This window comes from Neoarius graeffei, chromosome 8 (genome assembly GCF_027579695.1).
Source record: "Neoarius graeffei isolate fNeoGra1 chromosome 8, fNeoGra1.pri, whole genome shotgun sequence".
NCBI lineage: Eukaryota > Metazoa > Chordata > Actinopteri > Siluriformes > Ariidae > Neoarius > Neoarius graeffei.
Genome location: NC_083576.1, coordinates 49482757 through 49503236, shown reverse-complemented (window position 1 = coordinate 49503236; position 20480 = coordinate 49482757). Strand labels below are relative to the sequence as shown.

The following is a 20480-nucleotide window of genomic DNA, read 5'->3' as shown; positions in this document are numbered from 1 at the left end:
TTAGACTGGGGATGGTAACTGGAGGTGAGACTTACATTAACTCCCAGTCTCTCAAAGAATGCTGAACACACATGAGAGGTGAATTGAGGCCCTCAATCTGATACTATATCCTCAGGAACACCAAATATACGGAACACATAGTTGAAAAGGGCTTCAGCTGTCTGAAAGGCTGTAGGTAGGCTAATGAAGGGGATAAATCTAACTCCTTGTGAGAACCTATCAACAATGGTCAGAACAACCATGTAGTTCTGTGAGGGGGGCAAATCAGTAACAAAATCTACCACTACATGTGACCATGGATGAGAAGGGACAGGCAAGGGCATAAGTTTACCGGCAGGGAGAGTTTTGGGTGTTTTGCATTTGGAACAGGTGGTACACGAGGAGACAAACCTATGGATATCTGACAGCATGTCCTCCCACCAATATCTGCCAGACAATAACTGGTGAGTATGTTTCTCCACCGGGTGGCCAGAAGTTAAAGAGGAGTGAGCCAACATAATTAATTTGTCCCTGCATTGAATAGGCACATACTTCCTTCCTATGGGGCAAGATTCAGGGGCAGGAGTGACAGTTAATTCCTGATCTATTTCCTCGTCTATCTCCCATCTAATAGGGACAACCACATCTGACGGGGTAGTACATTGACAACCTCAGTAGAAGACTCGGGACTGGGATATATATGTGAAAGGGCATCTGCTTTAGTATTACGGGAGTCAGGATGATAAGTAATGGAAAAATTAAATCGTGAGAAAAATAAGGACCACTGGACCTGACGGGTTGAGCCGTTTAACTGAACGTGAATATTCAAGGTTTTTGTGATCTGTTAAAACTAGGAATGGATGTGTAGCTCCCTTTAGCCAATAGCACCATTCCTCAAAAGCTAGCTTCATGGGCAACAATTCTCTATCTCCTATACCATAATTGCATTTGGCAGGGGTTAATTTATGGGAGTAGAAGGCTATCGGATGTAATTTACAGGGACCATCTGTGCGCTGGGACAACACAGCTCCAGTGCCTACCTCAGAGGTGTCCACTTCTACTATGAAAGGCTGTGTGGGATCGGGATGCTTCAGAACGGGGTCTAAGGTGAAAGCTACCTTAAGGGTTTCGAATGCTTCTTGTGCCTGGGGGTTCCATGTTAGTTTTTTGGCATTTCCCTTCAATAAGGTGGTAAGAGGGGCTGCTATGCTGCTGAAATTACAGATAAATTGGCGATAGAATTTAGCAAACCCAAGAAATCACTGGAGTTCGTTTATGGACATGGGGATGGGCCAGTTCACTACAGCTTCTACCTTCCTGTCATCCATAACAACACCCTCCGGACTGATGATGTAACCTAGGAAAGAAGTGGAAGGGAGATGAAATTCACACTTCTCTCCTTTGACATATAACTGATTATCAAGCAGACGTGTCAGGATGGAACGAACATGTCGAATGTGAGTTTCGAGATTGGGGAAATAAATCAGAATATCGTCAATGTAGGCAATAACATAATGACCAAGCATATCCCTTAGAACATTGTTTATGAATGCTTGGAATACAGACGGAGCATTACGCAGCCCAAAGGGCATTACTAAGTATTTGTAGTGCCCCCTAGTGGTAAGGAATGCAGTTTTCCACTCATCACCTTCTTTTATGCGGTCTAAATTATATGCGCTTCTTAAGTCGAGTTTTATGAAAATGGATGCTCCATGAAGTTGTTCTAGCACTACAGGGACCAAAGGCAAAGGGTAAGAATAGGGTTTGGTGATTTGATTAAAGCCACGATAATCAATGCAGGGCCTAAGCCCTCCATCCTTCTTATTAACAAGAAAGAACCCTGCAGCTGCAGGAGATGTAGAAGGATGGATGAAACCCTGGTCTAAAGCCTCCTGAATGTACTCCTCCATCGCTTTCTCCTCTGCTTGTGTGATTGGATAAATTCTAGATTTAGGTGGAATAGCATTATCTGCCAACTCAATGGAACAGTCACATTCTCTGTGAGGAGGAAGTTTGGTAGCACTTTTCTTGTTAAACACTTCTAAGAGGTCACTGTATTAGGGGGGAACGGAGACTACAACATTAGCATTGGGACTTTCTATAGTAGTTGACAATACCATAACTGTGGGGAATGCTAGACAGGTGTCATAACAATAACTAGACCAAGAGAGTATTTCTTTATCGGACCAAGATATGACTGGGTTATGTTTTCTAAGCCAGGGCAAACCTAAAATGATAGCATAATCAGAAGAATTTAATACAAAAAAAATGGATCTCTTCAGAATGTAAACACTGACAGGTTTCGTGACCCAGTTAACAAGTCCCTCTCCAACAGGATCCCCATCAACAACAGTCAGTCTCAGCAGTGTTTCCAGTGGCTCCACAGGAATCTGGAGTTGCTCCACCAGCTCGGCGTGAATAAAGTCCCCTTCAGCTCTGGAATCAATTGACACTGAGAACACAGAGATAGACTGCGGGCAGTTAACTGTCATGGGTAGGAGAAAGGACTTTGAGACCAACCCCCTATTGGGTGTACTCACCACATTAGTGCATGGAGTAGACTCCACGCACTTCCCTGGGGTTGGCGCCGGAGTTGTGTCGACAGGTTTGACAGTCACATAGAAAGTGACCGGCAGTTCTGCAATAGAGACACAAAGCATTATGGAGACATCGGTGCCTTTCTTCGACAGACAAATGAAATGTGTCACACTGCATAGGTTCCAGGGGTTCTGGATCCTCATGAGTCCGGGTCGTTGGTGGATACGAGCGGCAAGGGGTCAATGTAGCAGATGAAGCTGTAAGAGATTTACATGGACCTCTCCCATGTTTCAGTTGGTCTAGGCAAATGCCCAATGAAATCAGCTTCTCTAGCAAAAGACCGTCATCCTTACAAGCCATTTCAGCTAGGATGTCAGAGTTCAGTCCGTTGCGAAATGCCACTAATAATGCAGGTTCATGCCAACTACTCCCAGCTACAAGAGTGTGAAATTCCAAGGTGTAATCGGAAACTGAGCGATTCCCCTGACGCAGTTGGGTGAGTAATTCCCCTTGAGAGCGGCCCTCATTGACGTGATTGAAAACTGCTTTAAATTCTCTAACGAAGTGATCGTGTTGAATTGGACTGTGGGCCAAACTGTGGTAGCCCAATCTAATGCCTTGCCTGTAAGATGAGATATCACAAAAGAAATACGAGCCTTGTCTGAGCTCAGAGGGGAATTAGCAAAAAATATGGAACATTGTAACAAAAACCCTTTACACTGATTAGGCGTGCCATTAAATTTATCTGGTTTACTGACAACGAATGAACTGGTAACAGCCATAGAGGGAGCAGCTTGGTTGGAAACCACAGGAAAGCCAGAGGAGCTGAGTTGTTGGAGTTGGGTGGTGATTTCTCTCATGTTTTCAACAATTTAGGCTAACTGTTTCTGCTGCTCACCTTGCTGTTGCATGAGTGTATGGATGGACTGAGTCACAGAGTCAAAACGCTGGTAATGTTGTCCAAGCATCTGACTTTGGCTGCTAATCGCTACCTGTAGCTCCGTGTAATCCATCGTCTGCATGATGGCGCAGTATTCTGTAACGCAGCTGTGCCACACCAGATGCTCACGGATGTAAAATGAAAACAAGGCTTTAATGAGAGAAGGGCAATCCTAAATCAATGTACAAAAGCCAGGCCAGGTCAAAACCAAGAAATCCAAAACAGTAATGGGGCTAGACAAAGCGTGGTCAAAAAACAGTCAATACTTGAAAAACCAGGAGTCATGAGGTACGGGCAATCAGAACTCAAGAGCTAGGCAAATCGTAGTCAGAAAAACAGGCAATAATCGAGAAACCGGGAATCAAGAGAGACGGGCAATCAAAACACAAGGGCTAGGCAAAACGGGTCATACACAGAGAAACAATTGATATTATAATGCTCAGCAGGCTTACGAGAAGTGAAGACAATACTGCACAAAGGACAAGACAGACAAAGGGGTATAAATACAGACACAAACAAAAGGTACAATTGATGGTGATTAGAATTCAGGTGAACCACTTCTACAAAGTGGTTCCGGATTGGTTGACAGAGTGCACGTGGTAGTAACTGGTGTGTGAGGGGGATTATGGTAAATGGAGTCCTGAGGGTTGAGGCAGACGGAGGGTGAGCCCGGAAGCATGACAGTTGTTGACTTTAAAGTGCATATTACGGGTAAATTCAGGAGTGAGATCAATGTAATTCTCCTATTTTATATTAAACTTTGGTCAAATGTCTGTCACATTTTGCATTTTGTGCAATTTTTTTACCTTGCGCAATACCAGAAAAATTCAGTTGAAATGAAGCCATTTGAGGCGAATTGGTCTGCCTCTGAAAAAACTTGGCATTTGGATTTCCCAGCAAACATTGATTTTCGTGACATCACGTGCGGGACGCCTCCTTCTGAATCCTATGTCAGCGCTGGTTTGTTTATGAGAAAACGACCGTATTATTTACATCCCTGGTGTTGTCTCCGTTGTCTTCACTACTTGAATCATCATCAAATCCAAACAGATGAAGCCCCAATTCTGACATCTCATTATATTCTTCATCCATAGGTGAAGTAACATTGCGCTCAGGTGACAATTCCATATTTCAATGCAAAATTGCTAGCTGCTAAACTTGGTCTACACAGGCTGTGCACTGAAACCGTGCAAGCTCTCGCAGCCTGCTGGCGCTTCCGCAGGTGATGTCACGAATCTGGCTCCAGACTCCCTTGGGATTTTTCCAGACATGTTTTGTTATTTTTTTTTTCTGCTGTAGACAGATGGCCTTGTGCAAAATTACCCTTCTGGATGAGTGTGTAAAGGGACATACTTTCATATATAAAAAAAACAGAAATTGGTCCAGGATATGCACTTTAACACAGATATGCCTATTACTTGATCTGGACAGGGTTTAAAGGTCTGGAAGGTTGCTTTGTTGTTGTTGTTGTTTATATTTCCCAGGAAAATAATTATTCTGTTATTCACCACAATTGTTTTCTGTGGCCTTCCAGGTCTTTTGGTGCTCCTGAGTAGACCAGTGCATTTTTTTAAAGATGCATCACATAGTGGCGGCACGGTGGTGTAGTGGTTAGCGCTGTCGCCTCACAGCAAGAAGGTCCTGGGTTCGAGCCCCGGAGCCAGCGAGGGCCTTTCTGTGTGGAGTTTGCATGTTCTCCCCGTGTCCGTGTGGGTTTCCTCCGGGTGCGCCGGTTTCCCCCACAGTCCAAAGACATGCAGGTTAGGTTAACTGGTGACTCTAAATTGACCGTAGGTGTGAATGTGAGTGTGAATGGTTGTCTGTGTCTATGTGTCGGCCCTGTGATGACCTGGCGACTTGTCCAGGGTGTACCCCGCCTTTCACCCATAGTCAGCTGGGATAGGCTCCAGCTTGCCTGCGACCCTGTAGAAGGATAAAGCGGCTAGAGATAATGAGATGAGATGTATCACATAGTTTATTTGTCTATACTTTCAGTTCACATGTGGACTTCATATTGAGAGTTAACAACAACAGATTCCAAATGCAAATGTCAGAATTTAAATGAATTATAAACATTTTATTTGCTTACTTATGAGTGAAACAATGAGGGAATAACACAGCTGGGCATGGAACAGTTGAGTATCCAACTGCCTAATTACTTTTGGTTGCTTGAAATATAAAAAGTGCTGCAATTCTGACACTGTTTGCCCAATTTGCCTGTAAATACCCTCAAATTAAAGCAGGTCTTTAAGCTCATATTCTTAGTTTTCAACTCCAATATCATGCGACAGACAGTCTCGTCTCGTCTCGTCTTCTTCCACTTATCCGGGGCCGGGTCGCAGAGGCAGCAGTCTGAGCATGGAAGCCCAAACTTCCCTTTCCCCAGACACCTCAGCCAGCTCCTCAGGAAGAACACCGAGGCATTCCCAGGCCAGCCGAGAGACATAGTCCCTCCAGCGTGTCCTGGGTCTTCCCCGGGGCCTCCTCCCAGGGGGACATGCCTGGAACACCTCCCCAGGGAGGCATCCAGGAGGCATCCAAAAGAGATGCCCGAGCCACCTCAGCTGATTCCTCTCGATGTGCAGGAGCAGCGGCTCTACTCTGAGCTCCTCCCGAGTGACTGTACTTCTCACCCTATCTCTAAGGGAGCACCCAGCCACCCTGCGAAGGAAACTCATTTCAGCCACTTGTATCCGTGATCTTGTTCTTTCGGTCATTACCCAAAGCTCATGACCATAGGTGAGAGTCAGAACATAGATAGACCGGTAAATTGAGAGCTTCGCCTTTTGGCTCAGCTCCTTCTTCACCACGACGGACCGGTAAAGCAACCGCATCACTGCGGAGGCCGCACCAATCCGCCTGTCGATCTCACGCTCTATCCTTCCCTCACTCGTGAACAAGATCCCGAGATACTTAAACTCCTCCACTTGAGGCAGGGCTTGTCCACCAACCTGGAGAGGGCAAGCCACCCTTTTCCGGTTGAGAACCATGGCCTCGGACTTGGAGGTGCTGATTCTCATCCCAGCCGCTTCACACTCAACTGCAAACCACCCCAGTGCATGCTGAAGGTCCTGGTTTGCAGAAGCCAACAGGATAACATCATCTGCAAAAAGCAGAGATGAAATCCTGTGGTTCCTAAACAGGATTCCTTCCGGCCCCTGGCTGTGCCTAGAAATTCTGTCCATAAAAATTATGAACAGAACCGGTGACAAAGGGCAGCCCTGCCGGAGTCCAACATGCACTGGGAACAGGTCTGACTTACTGCCGGCAATGCGAACCAGACTCCTGCTCCGTTCGTACAGGGGCCGGACAGCCCTTAGCAAAGGGCCCCGAACCCCATACTCCCAAAGCACTCCCAACAGAATATCACGAGGGACACGGTCAAATACCTTCTCCAGATCCACAAAGCACATGTGGACTGGTTGGGCAAACTCCCATGAACCCTCGAGCACCCTATGAAGGGTATAGAGCTGGTCCAGTGTTCCGCGACCAGGACGAAAACCGCATTGTTCCTCCTGGATCCGAGGTTCGACTATCGGCCGAATTCTCCTCTCCAGTACCCTGGAGTAAACCTTCCCTGGGAGGCTGAGAAGTGTGATTCCCCTAAAATTGGAGCACACTCTCCGGTCCCCTTTCTTAAAAAGAGGGACCACCACCCCAGTCTGCCACTCCAGAGGCACTGTCCCTGACCGCCACGCGATGTTGCAGAGGCGTGTCAGCCAAGCCAGCCCCACAACATCCAGAGACTTGAGATACTCGGGGCAGATCTCGTCCACCCCTGGTGCCTTGCCAACAAGGAGCTTGCTAACCACCTCAGTGACTTCGGCTTGGGTAATGGACGAGTCCGCCCCTGAGTCATCAGTCTCTGCTTCCTCAATGGAAGATGTGACTGTGGGATTGAGGAGATCCTCGAAGTATTCCTTCCACCGCCCGACAATGTCCCCAGTCGAAGTCAACAGCTTCCCTCCCGCACTGTAAACAGTGTTGGCAGAGTACTGCTTCCCCCTCCTGAGGTGCCGGACCGTTTGCCAGAATTTCTTTGAGGCCAACCGATAGTCCTCCTCCATGGCCTCACTGAACTCCTCCCAGTTCCGAGTTTTTGCCTCTGCAACTGCCTGAGCTGCGGCACGCCTGGTCTGCCGATACCCGTCAGCTGCCTCAGGAGTCCCGGAGGCCAACATGGCCCAATAGGACTCCTTCAGCTTGACGGCATCCCTTACTTTCGGTGTCCACCACCGGGTTCGGGGATTGCCGCCATGACAGGCACCGGAGACCTTGCGGCAACAGCCCCAAACAGCCACGTCTACAATGGAGGTAGAGAACATGGTTCACTCAGACTCAATGTCCCCCACCTCCCTCGGAAGCTGGGAGAAGCTCTCCTGGAGGTGGGAGTTAAAGACCTCCCTGACAGAGTGCTCACCCAGACATTCCCAGCAGACGCTCACCATACGTTTGGGCCTGCCAGGTCTGTCCGGCTTCCTCCTCCGCCAGCGGATCCAACTCACCACCAGGTGGTGATCAGTTGACAGCTCAGCCCCTCTCTTCACCCGAGTGTCCAAGACATAGGGCCGGAGATCTGATGAAACGACAACAAAGTCGATCATCGACCTCTGACCTAAGGTGTCCTGGTGCCATGTGCACTTATGGACACCCCTATGCTTGAACATGGTGTTCATTATGGACAAACTGTGACTAGCACAGAAGTCCAATAACAAAACACCACTCGGGTTCAGATCAGGGAGGCCGTTCCTCCCAATCATGCCCCTCCAGGTGTCACTGTCGTCGCCCATGTGAGCGTTGAAGTCCCCCAGTAGAACAATGGAGTCCTCAGTCTGAGCACCTCTCAGTACCTCTCCCAGGGACTCCAAGAAGGCCGGATACTCTATACTGCTATTCGGCCCGTAGGCACAAACAACAGCAACAGCCCTCTCCCCAGTCCGAAGGTGCAGAGAGGCGACCCTCTCGTTCACTGGGGTAAACTCCAACACATGGTGGCTGAGCTGGGGAGCTATAAGCAAGCCCACACCAGCCTGCCGCCGTTCACCATGGGCGACTCCAGAGAAGTGGAGAGTCCAGCCCATCTCGAGGAGCTGGGTTCCGGAGCCCAAGATGTGCGTGGAGGTGAGCCTGACTATCTCTAGCCGGTACCTCACAACCTCCCGCACAAGCTCAGGCTCTTTCCCCCCCAGCAAAGTGACATTCCATGTCCCAACAGCTAGCCGCTGTGTCCGGGGATCAGGTCATCGAGGCCCCTGCCTTCAACTGCCGCCCAATCCACACTGCACCAGCCCCTTACGGCTACCTCTGTGGGTAGTGAACCCACAGGAGATCGGGCCCACGTCACCACTTCAGGCTGAGCCCGGCCGGGCCCCGTGGGCAAAGGCCCGGCCACCAAGTGCTCGCATACGAGCCCCAACCCCAGGCCTGGCTCCAGGGTGGGGCCCTGGCTGCGCCATACCGGGCAACATCACGGCCCTTGATTGATTATTCTTCATAAGGGGTTTTGATGAACTGCTCTTGGTCTGGCCTGTCCCCTAGGACCTGTCTGCCTTGGGAGACCCTAACAGGGGCGTAATGCCCCTGACAACATAGCTCCTAGGATCATTCAAGCACACAAACCCCTCCACCACAATAAGGTGGCAGTTCTAGGAGGGGGCGACAGACAGGAATTTTGTCAAAGTCCAAATATTTATGGATTTTATTGTATACTTCTTAATATTTACCTTCTGTTATAATTAATAAAAGTAAAGGTAATAATGCAAAGCTTAATGTATGTGTCTAGCTGTTCACTTTTTTAAAAAGCAGCAAGTGCTATGCTATAATTTGAACTTAGGCTATTCTTTGTTAGAAATATAGGGTAATATCAGTGTACTGTGTACATTTACAATTATCTCAGTACTATAGCTGAAAAACTATATAAAAGCGTATTTTACTAAATTGGTTTTAGGTATACAAAATAAACAAAATTATAATTGATCCTTTAAAAACCATGATACCATAAGTATAAATCATGCTGAGTTAAGCAATGTAGAATAGGGGCTTACAAAGATATAATTTTATAGCATATCCAATTATTCTTTTTATCAGTCCTTATATGAAGAACAGTAAAAATGGCTCGGAAAAGTTTCCCATATTCAATGGACAACAACTGCCTCCACAGGTGTTCATAACACAATGTGGCTTTTTTTTTTTTTAAGATTCAAAACACAGGTTTTCATGTTTGAGTAGCAGCCTAATGAATCATCTAATTTCAGATATGTCTTTATTTGGGGAAAAGAGACTTTGTGGATCATGTGGACCATGTTGATATTGTGGGTAAGGTCTTATAGAATGTACTGAACAATGTAAATATCAAAATATCTTTCAAGACATGAGTATGTTTTTAAAAAATGTGAAATTTTTATTTACAGATGGGGTGCTTAAGGTGGACACATCGGAACTTGATGGAAGAAAGGGTATCTAGAACCCACACCTGAATCCAAGTTTTGGGAACTAAGAATATCCTTTAACACAGCCTAGCATAGGGGCAGTAGGCAAACCAGGGACTGTTTGTAATAAATTTACAGATGTATACAAAGTGTCAAACCATGGCTTTAAAACACTGTAAATAACATGCATAAATTAAAATAGCAGAAGCACTATGACTTAAATAGTGAACTAAAGTTTGTGATTAAATGATTTCTTCTTTGTTGTAGTGTTTGTGGAGCTGGTTTGTTTTTTTTGACTATGGGAATGATGGGGATGCAATTGGTTTGATCTTCTGCAAAGACATTTGGATTCAGCACATTCAAATTTATCCTCCACCTGTTGAAGACAAACCAGTTAACACACCTTTGCAGGATGCACTCATGAAGAATGCAGGGGAGGGAGCACACCCCTTCACTTTTAATGTATGTTAATCTGTACAGTGCTGTGTACATCAAGAGTCTTTCACAACTCCCCTGAAATCATGAATTCTGTGTTCCTTGCTTTCTAAGAGTCCAACAAATCTGCCATGCTCTGTATTTCTTCTGTCAGCAACATGGGACAAAGGCAAGGTACTGTGCCCCTTTCCTCCTTTACCTCCCCTATCGCCCAAGATACTCTCTCTCTCTACTACTGTATACACAAAAGATCTTTTAATTTCTTTCCTTATAATTCCATATAATCTTTTTATTACTATTGCAGGCTTGTGGTCATCTCTAGTTCCTTTATCCTGTTCTACAGGGTCACAGGCAAGCTGGAGCCTATCCCAGCTGACTACGGGCGAAAGGCAGGGTACACCCTGGACAAGTCGCCAGGTCATCACCATCACATTCACACCTATGGTCAACCAGTTAACCTAACCTGCATGTCTTTGGACTGTGGGGGAAACCGGAGCACCCGGAGAAAGCCCACGCGGACAACATGCAAACTCCACACAGAAAGGCCCTCGCCGGCCACGGGGCTCAAACCCAGACCTTCTTGCTGTGAGGTGACAGCACTAACCACTACACCACCGTGCCGCCCCAGGCTTGTGGTGTTGAGTTTAAAATAAAGCCTACATTGCCAACGAGGCTGATGATCCAGATGAGAAAATTGACAAGAAGTGTGTATAGGCCTAATTTATCTTCAGCAATAACTAAGGATCATGGATGATTTATGTTTGGGTTCATTTTCCAGTCTTGTCTGCTTTATAGGGACACTTGTCAGTTGAGCATTTGTAAAATCCAGTATGCACTAGACAAGTTGCTACCTGGGCCTGAAGTGAAGATCTACAAGCTATTCATGCTTTCAGGAAAAATGATCCACCTGATGGTCTCCATAGAGAAAGAGGTATCTAGATGATATGGATACTATTATCAAATGTAATTCCAGATGGAGGGCGGCACGGTGGTGTAGTGGTTAGCGCTGTCGCCTCACAGCAAGAAGGTCCGGGTTTGAGCCCCATGGCCGGCGAGGGCCTTTCTGTGTGGAGTTTGCATGTTCTCCCCGTGTCCGCATGGGTTTCCTCCGGGTGCTCCGGTTTCCCCCACAGTCCAAAGACATGCAGGTTAGGTTAACTGGTGACTCTAAATTGACCGTAGGTGTGAATGTGGGTGCGAATGGTTGTCTGTGTCTATGTGTCAGCCCTGTGATGACCTGGCGACTTGTCCAGGGTGTACCCCGCCTTTCGCCCGTAGTCAGCTGGGATAGGCTCCAGCTTGCCTGCGACCCTGTAGAACAGGATAAAGCGGCTACAGATAATGAGATGAGATGAGATGAGATGAGATGAGATGAGATGAGATGAATTCCAGATGGGTTTTTTTCCAGTTCAAAAATAGGTAAAGATGACCGTCCAAATCTTCAAAAACTGTTTTCCAGGTTTATTACCATGGAGCAGTGGCGGCTGGTAGTCTTTCAAACAGGGGAGGCTGGTCGGTTACGATATTTCCAGATTTTAAAAGAAAAAAGACATCAATTTTGCCCATACTCTTGCCTCTGATCTGGCTGATTGTTGGCAGGGTCACAAACTGTGAAATAACAGGTTCTTTTGGCCCATTAGCCTACTGTCCAATATACATGATGGTGGTGTTGGGGGGGTATATTTTAACATTTTATATTTGAAAATTGTGGCATGTTGTTTAAAAATTGATCATTATTGAAAGCAGCTCTTTGTCAGGAACCTCAGCAGTAACAGCAGAGTGTTCTGGAATAGGCACAAGCACTGACCTTGGGGAGCCAAACATGGAGCTGGGTGCCACACATTTCATTCAATGACACTTTCCCTATATTTTACTTATTTTGACTGAGAAATGTTTTATTGACAATTTTGATAACCCTTCACTTTTAATCCAGGTCTGTAGTGTGAAATGTTCTCGACTGTGTTTTTGTTTAAAATGTTTTCCAAATTGTAGCTGTGTTTAATTCATATCCGGAAAAATATATATTCCAATATAATATACTCAGCATAAACATTTTAAATAGATTCTATATTTTTGGTCCATCCATGACATATTACTAAAGTAGCCTATTTACTGTTGTTGATGTGGGTCACTTGCTGTTAGCCAATTCACTTTCTCGTACCAGGAGAGCTGAAAGGAACGAGTATTATTCCCTACCTTTTTCACCAAGTCAATTTGAGGCGTTGGTCTACCTTGCTCTTTAATTTTAATTTTTTCCTCGAAAGGAAGACTGGCAAATGGCTTCGCCAAAATTAAATCAACAATGCTTGGCATCCGTGCGCAGCTTTCTTGCTAGCTGACTAGCCCCCTCAAGTTCAAGTTCAGTCACTCAAATAAACGAAATTTCTGGAACTAAGATAGCAAACTTGACAACACTATATTTACACTTTATTTACAATGAAAATATATACAAACTAAAAAAGCTGGTAGAAACCGTATGTAATGAATGAAATCGAAATGTAAGCTGATCTCTTACAATACACCACAGCACTTGCGAATCCGCATGGGACTGAACTGAAATTCACCGCTGCCTGTCTATATTTGAAACGAGCTGTCAATCAAAGAAAATATCCGGCCACTTTCACCAATCACCAGTCTCCTCGCGGAAAGCTTTGCCATGTCCCTCCCACTGTGAGGCTGGGAGTCCGTGGGCGGGTGTTTTCGCAGTATTTGTCCAATAATCATCTTGCATTTTGAGATTGAAAAGCACATAGCTCCCAAATGCCATTGAAGTCCACTGAGGCTGGGCTGCATTGCGCTGTCACGAGGGGGAAAAACTCACGCACACATTAGGTGAACTGGGGAAAGTTATAACGGAATGATTTCGCACTGTAGTTGGGTTGAGCACATATATTTCTATGATTCTGGATCTGAAATAGCAATGTTATAAGGTCGGCTATAACATAAGCCTAGCGCAATTCATCCTACACGATTTTTGTCATTTTTAGAGGAGGCTGAGCCTCCCTCGTTGTTTTAGAGCAATCGCCCGTGCCATGGAGAGCCAATCCAGGTCAGAGTAAAAATAAACAACAAGACCAACAAAGTGGTCCAAAAAATCTAAATTTCTAGTAAGATGGGATTCATTGAAATATGATTAGCAAAATAATTGGAAAACTATACTATTACATAATAATTTATTGCATTATTTTGGTGCATATCGCTTACAGTTCACCAGATAGTCGATGCTGTGCTGTACTCAACTGACAAATACACCAGAGTTGTTCTCTGTGAGGAATTTCGGTGAGTCCAGATGACACTAACATGTACTGTATATAGGCAGATAACAAATTAAAAGAAAAACCAGTATCGAGTCACCATGAGTCACCAGAACAGCTTCAGTATGTCTTGGGCAGCAGTGGCTCATGACCATAGATTTTGGTGGGGCAGGACAACATTAATAACAACATAGTCACTAACCTGACTTGTGCTATAGTCTACTATAGTGATTTTTTAGAGTAAGCCTGTAATAGGCAGTCAACAACATATAATCATCCAGCATACAGTCTAGCAGCTCATTTTGAATGGTGTTAGATGTATGTTTGTTCAATTGTGTCTAATACAGTAGGTGTGTTTCTCATCGCAGTATGCACACAGAAAAGCTAATATCATTCACCAGGGTTGGCAGGTTTCAGCAGAGATTCCAGCTAAAATGCATATCAAAACCACACAGTAGACCTAAAACTAGCCCAAAAAATTAAGCACTGAAAAGGGGAATCACCCTCCGGGTGCTCTGGTTTCCCCCACAGTCCAAAGACATGCAGGTTAGGTTAACTGGTGACTCTAAATTGACCGTAGGTGTGAATGTGAGTGTGAATGGTTGTCTGTGTCTATGTGTCAGCCCTGTGATGACCTGGCGACTTGTCCAGGGTATACCCCGCCTTTCGCCCGTAGTCAGCTGGGATAGGCTCCAGCTTAAAACAGAACAGGATAAAGCAGCTAGAGATAATGAGATGAGATGAAATTTCAAACTTTCACAAAGAGAAAAAAGATCCAGACTGTGATCTATTCAAAGACAATCTCAATGCCTCCTGTTTTCTTACTGTATTGGTGTTGATAACTCTATCTGGGATGCAGCAAACTTAGGTCTCCCTCTAGTGATCAGCTTGGGTTCAATCAATGTGCACTGTTGCACCACCATTCCACCCTATTCTAATTCTTCTAAATACTAATTAGCAGATTTGAAAATGTGTTGAGAATGAGGCCATGATGAAGATTAACATTTGTTTAAAAGGCTGATATACTGTATATTGTGGGTCTCTGCCACACCTGTCCTGATGAATGAGTTGTGCCAGAAGTGTGCCATTCGTCATGCCAGAGATTCTACCACCAAATCATTCAGTAAAACCTTCTGGATATATGTCACTGTTGTGTAATTGCACTTTATGTAGTTTGGTATACTGTACTACTGTATGATGTGTTGCGCCATGGTCCTGGAGAAACAACATTTTCTCATCTCATTATCTCTAGTCACTTTATCCTTCTACAGGGTCGCAGGCAAGCTGGAGCCTATCCCAGCTGACTACGGGCGAAAGGCGGGGTACACCCTGGACAAGTCGCCAGGTCATCACAGGGCTGACACATAGACACAGACAACCATTCACACTCACATTCACACCTACGGTCAGTTTAGAGTCACCAGTTAACCTAACCTGCATGTCTTTGGACTGTGGGGGAAACCGGAGCACCCAGAGGAAACCCACGTGGACACGGGGAGAACATGCAAACTCCACACAGAAAGGCCCTCGCCGGCCACGGGGCTCGAACCCAGACCTTCTTGCTGTGAGGCGACAGCGCTAACCACTACACCACCGTGCCGCCCCAAAACAACATTTTGTTCCAATGTATTAAAGCTGTATAGAGGCATGAAAATAAAATCCCACTTGACTTGACATGGAATGGTACATTGTTGTCCTGGAAGGGACTATTACCATAAATATAGAAATGTTTCATCATAAGTTAAAGCTGGTCAGTCAGGATAACTTTGTACTGATTTTCAGTGATGCTTCTCTCTGATGGTGATGATACACGGGGCAACTTTTTGGGCAACGTTGCCGAGCAATGTTGCTGGGCAATTGCGTTTTGACTCTTTTCTATTGAGATTGGGCAACATTGTTTCTTTCTGAATGGTTTTGATAATCTCTGGCAACTTTTTGAGATAAGCCAATCAGAACGTGAGTATCGAGTCATGTGACCTCCGGTGAGGTTCGGATCAGAAATTTCAAACAAATATGGCGGCCGCTCAGTGTCAGTGGAGTGAAGAGATGGAGAGACTCCTCATCTGTTTTTACGCCGGTAAGTTGTTATTTTAATATTCTATATGGAGGAATTTACCTCACCAAAGCTCTAAAAAACAACAGATAGCTTGATTAAATGGTCACAGCAAAAATTAAGACATCGATTTTTTTTAGCTAACTGTAAACTGCCGTTGCTAACTGTTGTTGCCCATTGTTAGTTGCCCTGAAAAGTTGCCCTGTGTCTCACCTAGTTGCCCGTTGCCAGCAACATTGCTCAGCAACATTGCCCAAAAAGTTGCCCCGTGTATCATCACCATAAGAGGACAAGCAGAGACAAGTGGACCCAAATCATGCCTGCAAAATGTCCCCACAGCATAACAGTGTGACCTTTAACAGTTCCATCTTTTTCTTTAATTGATCACCCATTAGTATGTACAAAAATATGCATTAATCATTATGTTTTTTTCATCCATCAGGGATCAAGTAAATGGTCAAACCACATTTGAGAAGGAATACATAGTCACTCCTCTACTGGCCAACAACAAAAAGAAACATGGTCTGGCAGTGGACGGCAGACTAAAAGATGAAGACACAAACCTTGCATCATCCACAATGTGAGTAAAGGCCCATCTTAATCCAAGAGCCCTTTATGTCTTAGCTAAACATGATCTCACAAAATGCAAATATTTTACAATACACTGTATATAAGAAAAAGGACTTCATAATACAAACCCCATTTCCAGAATGTCACAAACATCAGGCATGGAATGAGAGGATGCAAGTGCAGATAAATGGTGTTTTAATAAAAGTTTGACAAGGCAAACAAATCCAAAACAATGAGCAGAGGTATAGTCAACAAACAGCTAGAGTTCAAGTGATGTGCAAACAGACATAAACAGGATAATCCAAAAGGCAATATCAATGAACCAGCACAGCTCATGCACGAAAATGGCAAACAAACAATGGCTTGGTAATGAACAGCATGAACCAGAGCAATACTTCGGAAAGTTTGTCGTCTGAGTGCAGAGTCCTTAAGTAGTTTGGGGGGGGGGGATTGACAACAGATGTCCATAATTAGTATTCAGGTAACAGGGAGTGATGCAAAGCATGATGAGAGTTCTAGTACAAGGGGTGTTGTGCAGTAAATGAACATGCAGGTGACAGATCGGGCAGTAGATATGACAGAGCCCCCCCAGTGAGCTCCATCTGGGAGTGGAACGAGTGCAAGGGTGGCCTCTGGGACAGGGACAGGTTTGTCAGGTGTGTGGCATGGAACTCCCTGGTGAACATAGGGTCGAGGATTTGGGTGGCACGGTGGTGTAGTGGTTAGCACTGTCACCTCACAGCAAGAAAGTTGAGGCTCAGGTGGATAAGGCGCCATACCATAAATCCGGGGACCTGGGTTCGATTCCAACCCGAGGTCATTTCCTGATCCCTCCCCATCTCTCTCTCCCGCTCATTTCCTGTCTCTACACTGTCCTATCCAATAAAGGTGAAAAAAGCCCCAAAAAAATCTTTAAAAAGAAACATGGAAGGAGGTTGAGATACAACTGTGACAGGGTAACTCTAGGCGGTGGGTGACTTCATTGATTTTTTTTAGGATTTTGTAGGGTCCGGTGTAATGGGGCCTTAGCTTTCTGCAGCCCAGTTCTGAAGGTCTTTGGTGGCTAGCCACATTGTCACTGGGTTAGTACTCGAGGGTTTCACCCAAATGACAATTGCCATTTGAGGTATAAAATAATCCTACATTTCCGCGGCCCGAGGTCATTTCCCGATCCCTCCCCGTCTCTCTCTCCCGCTCATTTCCTGTCTCTACACTGTCCTATCCAATAAAGGTGAAAAAAGCCCCCCCCCCAAAAAGTGTGCATAGGTAATACAAAGTCAGTGCACTAATATAGTGTGTAAACTAAAAAAAAAAAAAAAAATAATAAGAATATTGAGTCCATCCAGTCGATATCCAGTCGATTTCCAGTCGCAGAAAGCACTCAATCAAATCAGTCCCATCTTTCATGAGTTGTTACTTCCTCTTGGTCTTCCAGGTACCCTTCTGTCCCATGTAACTTTGTGCCATGTAGAGGGACAGTTGGGAACCCAGAGAGGTTACTAGCACTTCATCTGAGCTCCACTCATCAATACACGAACACACTTTGTCTCCAAAGATTACTCAGGCTTCTTTGAACAAGTCCCACAGCATCAAAAGTCTCTGAGTCACAACTTTTCATGTCAACACAAAATCATCAGTTATAACATAATACATCAATATCCAAAAATACCTAACTCAAGGTCAGAGAGGGACACTCATTCACGAGGTGTGGGCAAAAACCTCCATTTTCTTTTCAGATCAATTAGAGGACAAAATTCCCCACACTACCTGTAATATCATACACGATAATGTAATCAGTATCTGGGATCAGCAGCACCCCCAGCTGACCTTTACAATTCTAAAACTAAAATCCTAGAAATACTACAAATACTAGAACTAGCATTTAAATTTAAGCAATACAAAAATACATTCAGATATTACTTCCACATTACCACATGACAAGATTTCATGAATACATTGTCACATGAACATCATCTTCTAACTGAGACTCTCCTTCTTCCCTTTGATTGAGAACAATCAGAATACATATCATCAGAGTCATGGTCACTCAAATCTCCAGACACTTCATCCCCCAATAACCTATCTGCCTCCAATATGGGCAAAACAGACATTTGTCCAGACACAATCTTATTTATGGTCCTGGTCACATGTGACTTAAAAGCAGGTATTACACATCCCACGACTAAACCCAATGCAATTAAAGTGGTCAAAACTGTTATCCCCATTTTTGCTAGCACAGCTCCCCATTTCCCCAATGTCACATCGAACCAGTCCCAAGCATGTCAGTCACGTCCTGCATTCTCTGTCACCTCAGTCCTTAAGTTATGTAACTTAGTCATGGCTTCTGTGAATGAACCTCCTGGAGCTATATTATTAGGTATGTACAACATTGATCCCCAAACATGACACACATTCCTCTTTTTCAGCTAACAACCAATCTAAAGCTTGTCTATTTTGCCATGTCATCCTGCTAGTAGCATCTAATTGTTCTCCCAATGCACTAAGGGCAAAATCGGTGTAATTAATGAAGCTCTGTTGGTTATAGTAAATGTAATTAATCCACTCTACATTCTTATTAATGGTAGGCCATACAAAGATAGACTCAAGTCATGCTAAAATCTCACTTCTGGCCTTTAATTCCTCTGGAATACACCTTGGCTGGCCTATTGTATCCAAATAAACTTTAGGATTTGGTTTATAGTCTCTCTTTCATCTCCTTGGCTTAGTCTCAGTCAACTCATCTGAATCCTTTTCCCAGTTGAGAACTGAAACCCTCTGTACAGCTCTGACTCTTGCACAAATTCCCTTCCAATCTATTGGCAGAATTGCTCTAAGTTTCCTACCCCCATACAACCAGTAAAAATCTGCTACTACTTTGGTCTGCTCCATATGGGGATGTTTAAAAAACAGTTCTGTCTTTCACAGTCTTCTTCTGGAAGAGCTACATTTTTTCTACCCCCTTCAGACACAAGGAAAAATGCTATGGAACTTCATGTGTACAATTGTACACATTATGTCCGAAGGGGCTATACTGCCAAGTCCCAGCTGCTTGGTTTGAGGCCCTCATAGGGATGTCTCCATTCCATGACCAGGCAAACTCTAACTGCCATATTACCTCACAATTACCATGAAATTCTCCCGTGTCATGAGTACCTCATGATTTGTTAAAACACTCATATATAATGTTCCACTTTATTATATAATTTTGTGGAATTTCTACAAGCATCAGAGCTATACTTACATTCATCATCTTATAATACCCCGCCCATTGTGATCTCTTAAAATATTCCTGATATTCTGGGTGACACATAGGTCAAATAAACAGCTGGACAAAACAGTCTGTCTCTCACACCTAAATGCCAATAGTCTCTACTGAATGTTGCACACTCCTTGTAACTATTACCCCTTTTCCACCAAATCAGTTCCAGGGCTGGTTCGGGGCCAGTGCTGGTGCTGGTTCACAACTCGTTCAACTTGCGAGCCAGCTGAGAACCAGTTTGCTTTTCCATAGCTCGCGGTGCTAAGGGAAGACACGTCATTACGTCACTGTATACGTCAGTTACGTCGTTGTATACGTCATTACGTCGCTGTATACGTCAGTTACGTCGCTACGTTTGCATAAACCTTGGCGCGAATATCGAAGCAAAAACAACACAGAAGCAGCAACAGCAACAACAATAATAATGTAATAATGCATGACTTCGCGTTTGTACAGCTGCTGCTTCTCATCGCTTAAAAATGGCGATCTTTCGCAGTCTTGTTATTGTTGTTGGTCTTAACAACTCCGCCTTCCCCCCCACTGACATAAGCGGTTCTTTCCTCTGGCCCAGCAGAGAGTTGGTGCTAGCCTGGAACTGGTTTTTCTGGCCCCGGAGCCAGTTCTTTGTCAGTGGAAACAGAAAACCCGGTTACAAACTAAGCACTGGCCCCAAACCAGCCCTGGAACTGCTTTGGTGGAAAAGGGGCATATGAGGATTTGGAACCACAACTACTTTTGTCAGAGGTGAATGAGTACACACTATACAGTGTAGTGGAATGCTACAAATTCCTTGCTACACCTGTCATTTAATTTATTCCAATTAATTATTCAATTTATTGTTGCTGTTTTACTTTAACAGGAGAGTGGTTCATGATATGACGTCACTGAGGAGCTCTTCTTAATGATCAGAGACGCCCTCCGAAAATGAGGAAGCGTGTTGCTCAGGTGGAGTGTTAGTGCCGATGGCGGAGTACAGTACAGCGGAAAAGAAGAGGCACAAAAGAAGTCAAAGTTGCTTCGTGGT

General features: G+C 44.8%; 1 protein-coding gene across 1 annotated transcript in view; it reads left to right on the top strand.

The window, feature by feature from the left end:
- The first annotated feature begins 4082 nt into the window (after positions 1-4082).
- Positions 4083-20480, top strand: part of arr3b (arrestin 3b, retinal (X-arrestin)) — a 34526-nt gene continuing 18128 nt past the window's right edge. Inside the window, 14 exon segments of the mRNA XM_060926723.1 lie at positions 4083-4120; positions 9545-9574; positions 9711-9772; positions 9868-9912; positions 10153-10172; positions 10174-10347; positions 10435-10494; positions 10949-10967; positions 10970-11024; positions 11116-11251; positions 11780-11797; positions 13361-13427; positions 13527-13599; positions 16070-16207. Of these exon segments, the coding sequence (XP_060782706.1) occupies positions 4083-4120; positions 9545-9574; positions 9711-9772; positions 9868-9912; positions 10153-10172; positions 10174-10347; positions 10435-10494; positions 10949-10967; positions 10970-11024; positions 11116-11251; positions 11780-11797; positions 13361-13427; positions 13527-13599; positions 16070-16207 (935 nt within the window).